The sequence below is a fragment of the Micropterus salmoides genome, unplaced genomic scaffold (genome assembly GCF_014851395.1).
Source record: "Micropterus salmoides isolate LMB-PRFRI ecotype aquatic unplaced genomic scaffold, ASM1485139v1 Ms_hic_scaffold_4, whole genome shotgun sequence".
NCBI lineage: Eukaryota > Metazoa > Chordata > Actinopteri > Centrarchiformes > Centrarchidae > Micropterus > Micropterus salmoides.
The window spans coordinates 39044436-39048149 of record NW_024043372.1 but is presented as its reverse complement, the minus strand read 5'-3'; the positions used below and the strand labels follow the sequence as shown (position 1 = coordinate 39048149).

At 48.9% G+C, this 3714-nt stretch overlaps 1 protein-coding gene across 1 annotated transcript in view; it reads left to right on the top strand.

The window, feature by feature from the left end:
- Window positions 1-888: 888 nt before the first annotated feature.
- The window catches only part of si:ch211-112f3.4 (EF-hand and coiled-coil domain-containing protein 1), a 7458-nt gene continuing 4632 nt past the window's right edge, over window positions 889-3714 (top strand). Inside the window, 3 exon segments of the mRNA XM_038697265.1 lie at window positions 889-1788; window positions 2483-2921; window positions 2999-3133. Coding sequence (XP_038553193.1) covers window positions 1212-1788; window positions 2483-2921; window positions 2999-3133 — 1151 coding nt within the window. The 5' untranslated portion in view covers window positions 889-1211.

The following is a 3714-nucleotide window of genomic DNA, read 5'->3' as shown; positions in this document are numbered from 1 at the left end:
GCTCAGTGCATGGGTCACAGTGGGGATTGTACACAGGTCTCCCACACCAAAGGCAAGAATCTTATCTATGCGCCATCACCACCCACAGATTTCAGCTATGCCTTGAATCAAAAGAGCGTATCTGGAGTGTGTGTACAAATCCTGTTTGTACTCTCTGTATTTGTCTTGGGTTTAATGACGTTTGTATAAAGAGCCAAAGAAGGACGCCTTCAAATGAGTGTTTGAGTAACAGTCCAAAACACAAAGCTATTGAATTTAAGTGAGAAGCTGAATCCATTAAACATCATGTAAACACATGATGTTTAATGGATTCACTGACAAACTGTTTTGGCACTAGTTCTGATGTGTAAGGCAGGCACAGCAGCAGAGTGTAACGCATCTTTAATTTGTGTGGTGTGGTCTAGTCTTGCCTAAGTGAGTGTAGTCAAGACGCTCTCTTTGTTTTGGCTGTCAGATGTGTGACAAGTGGTAGTCAGGGTGGGGAAAGGTGTTTCCTCTGGCAGCTGCTAAATTTCCTGGAAACAAATTAACTCTTGACTTCCAGGTGATGACCTGGGCCTGGTTTTAGTGAGAACAGCGGGCGACTGTACTCAGAGTATCAGGAGTAATTTGACCTTGTTATTGTTGCTGCCACTCTGGCCGTGAATCACAGCCACTTAAGATTCATTCTGGTAAAGGTGCAAACTGAAACCCACCATGACTCACTCTGGATTGTGGTGGTTTGTTTTTGTCACTGGATGACACTAAATGGCCCAAGTCTCTGCAGTGGACACCATTTACCTCAAACACGTTTCATGCTGATCATTTATCAGATAAACTCAACTAAGAGGAATCAGTGCTACTTGTGGAGGAGCGCTGTGAGACAGATATGGCTTGAATACTTGATATGTGATTCACTTTAGGAGACTCACTTTCTTGCGTTCTGAACTTTAAGCCCACTGCACTAGAGTCACACACACACACACACACCCTCGGTCAGAGAATGCTCACGAAAGGGTGGAGTCGGTGCAGTGGGACTACAGTCTGCACGAGGGGACTTGATGATCCGGGAAGAATCCAAGGAGAGGTTTCCAGGGAATTACGCAGCGTCAAACTATACACCGGGATGTGTTTTAGTCTAATCCTGCTTTGAAATCACATCCTGTGCTAATTCCTGTAATCTGACTTGTATTTGGACATATCTAGAAGAAGCTGCTGGTTTATTTGCAGTCATGGAGCGTCCTACGTTGGCCCTGTCGCGTCTTCAGTTGGAGCCACGAGCCGCGCGTAAAAGCGAGTGGCTCCGGAGCGCCCTGGTCCATCACCACTGCCCCGATCTCGGCGTGGAAAACGAAATCGTCGTCTTGGCCACTGGAATAGACCAATACCTACAGGAGGTGTTCCACCACCTGGCCTACCCCAACCGGGACGATACCGTGTCGGCGGAGGATTTCACAGCGCTGTGCGTCGTGCTGGGACTCACTAGAGGAAAGAGGACGGCGAAAGGAAGGAAAGGGACTGGAGCTGAAGAAGATGAAGAGTTTCGGGATGTGTATTCTGGCCTGCCCCGCCAGCTGTCCTTTAAAGACTTCCACTCGCGGCTCTGTGGGTATTTCCGCGTCCGCAGTGCTCGTAGAGGTACCGGGGAGTGTGCCTGGCGCCTGCCCGTTGCTGAGGACACGGAGCTGGTGGAGCGACAGATCCGCCTCCGGTGGCCGCGAGTCAGACGGCGGAAATGTGAGCTGACCAGGGATCAGCATGAACGGAACAGCTCAATTAAAGTTGGAACAGCAGAAGACCGCGAGTCAGGTACTGTACCAGGACGTTTTTACTGCATTTTAACGGCTCCTGTGGCCGGGTACTCTCCATCAGGTACACATCCTGCAGCAACGCCAGAGGTATCCTGATCCCTCAGGTATAAAAAATACTCCACCTGCCTTCAAAAGGTTTCTTATGTTTGTTATCAGTGTTACTAATACTACAATATCAATGTAGTATGATTGGATTAGTTTCACTGTTGTAGCTGTTGGAGGTAGAGCTCATTTGAACTTTTAATCAACAGTTATGTGGTGACTTTATACACCCACCATATGTTATGTATGTATATGTGTATTTCCCTCTGTGTAGCAGCATAAAATGGAGGTACAGTAGTGCAGTACTTAATGTCACTGAAACGTGATCTGACATGAAGACGTGTGGCAAAGTAGCAACAGAGGCCTGAACACAGCTCCTGTTCTGCTCCAGGAGGACTTCACTTTCACTTTACATGCATTACATTTATTCATTAAGCTGACGCTTTTATCCTATTATTCAGAGGTCTTTTGTATCCAGAGGTCGCCTCTGGAGTAACTAGGGGTTAAGTGTCTTGCTCGGGGCCCACTGGTGTCTCACCGTGGATTCAAACCCGGGTCTCTCACACCAAAGGCATGGATCTTATCCACTGCACTACCCTGTTAACAGTCTCTCCTCTCCCCTCTCCTCCCCTCTGCCCTCTCCTCTCCAGATGTGGTGGTAGCTCTGAGAGAGCTGGTGGAGGACCTCCGCTCAGCGCTGCAGGGGAGTGACGCTCGCTGCCTGGCCCTGGAGGTGGCCCTCAGACGGGGCAGGAGCACCATCCCTTCTCCATCCAGCTTCAACTCAACTGCTTTAACTCCCGCGACCTCCACCACCCTTGTACAGGGAAAACTGGTACCAACACGCAGAATCAAAGGACAGTGCAGTAGAGCTGGAGGAGACAGGGCGATGAAGGAGGCGAGGAGACGGGACATCAGGGACCCCCTTCTGAGGGAGCTGAAGCTGATCCGCTCCTCACGCGATGGGCAGCTGGAGGAGGCCATCAAATTCAATGAGTGTTTGGAGGAGGAGCTGCGGTGGGTGTACCAGGAGGTGCGCAAGCTTCAGGGGGTGAAATCTGCACTTAGGAAGGAGAATGCTCAGATCAGGTTGGAGGTGTTTTAAGTTCACTGAATGGAGTTTGAATGGAGAGCTATTAGAAGAATTGTTTGATAATCTCCATCAGGAGGCGGGCGCAGGAGGCCAGGGAGGCTCTGAGCTTGGGGCTTCAGAGGGTTCAGATGATCCAGGAGGAGGCTCAGTCTGTCCCGCAGCTGCAGGCCAGGATCACCCAGCTGGAGGCTGAACTCCAGCAGTACAGGTGCAAACACCTTTGCTCCACTCTGGGGCGAATGGAGGGCAAGGGGGGTTTGTGCATCCATTTGCCCATCATTTGCCTCTGTGCTTTGCTGATTTGAATGTCAGTGCACTAAACTAACAGCTTACGTTCCACAAGTGCTGAGTAAAAGTAGGGAAAGTTCTGTTGTCAAAGCCACATGACACACACGTCTGTATTAGCAATGAATCAAATGTGTAATGTGATGTGTCACAGTAGCGATGAGAATCAGAGAACAATCACCTCTGCACCTCCCCTTATCTCTGCAGCATGTGATGGGCACTACTTTAATCTGAAGCCAGGTCATTGAGAGCCTTTAAAGTAATCAATAAGACCTTAAAATCAATCCTGAAACAAACAGGCAGCCGATTTTAGGAGGTTAAACCAGGTGTCATCATACCTCCTGGTTTTTCACAATCTTTTGATAACCACCAGAGATGAGGCTGTGGCAATAATCAGCATGAGAAGAAATAAAAGCATGACCCAGAGTTTCTGCATCTCACCCAGGGGGAGCTTAGAAAACTAATAAAAGAGTAAGACATGTCTGCCTATTACAATCATCAGTT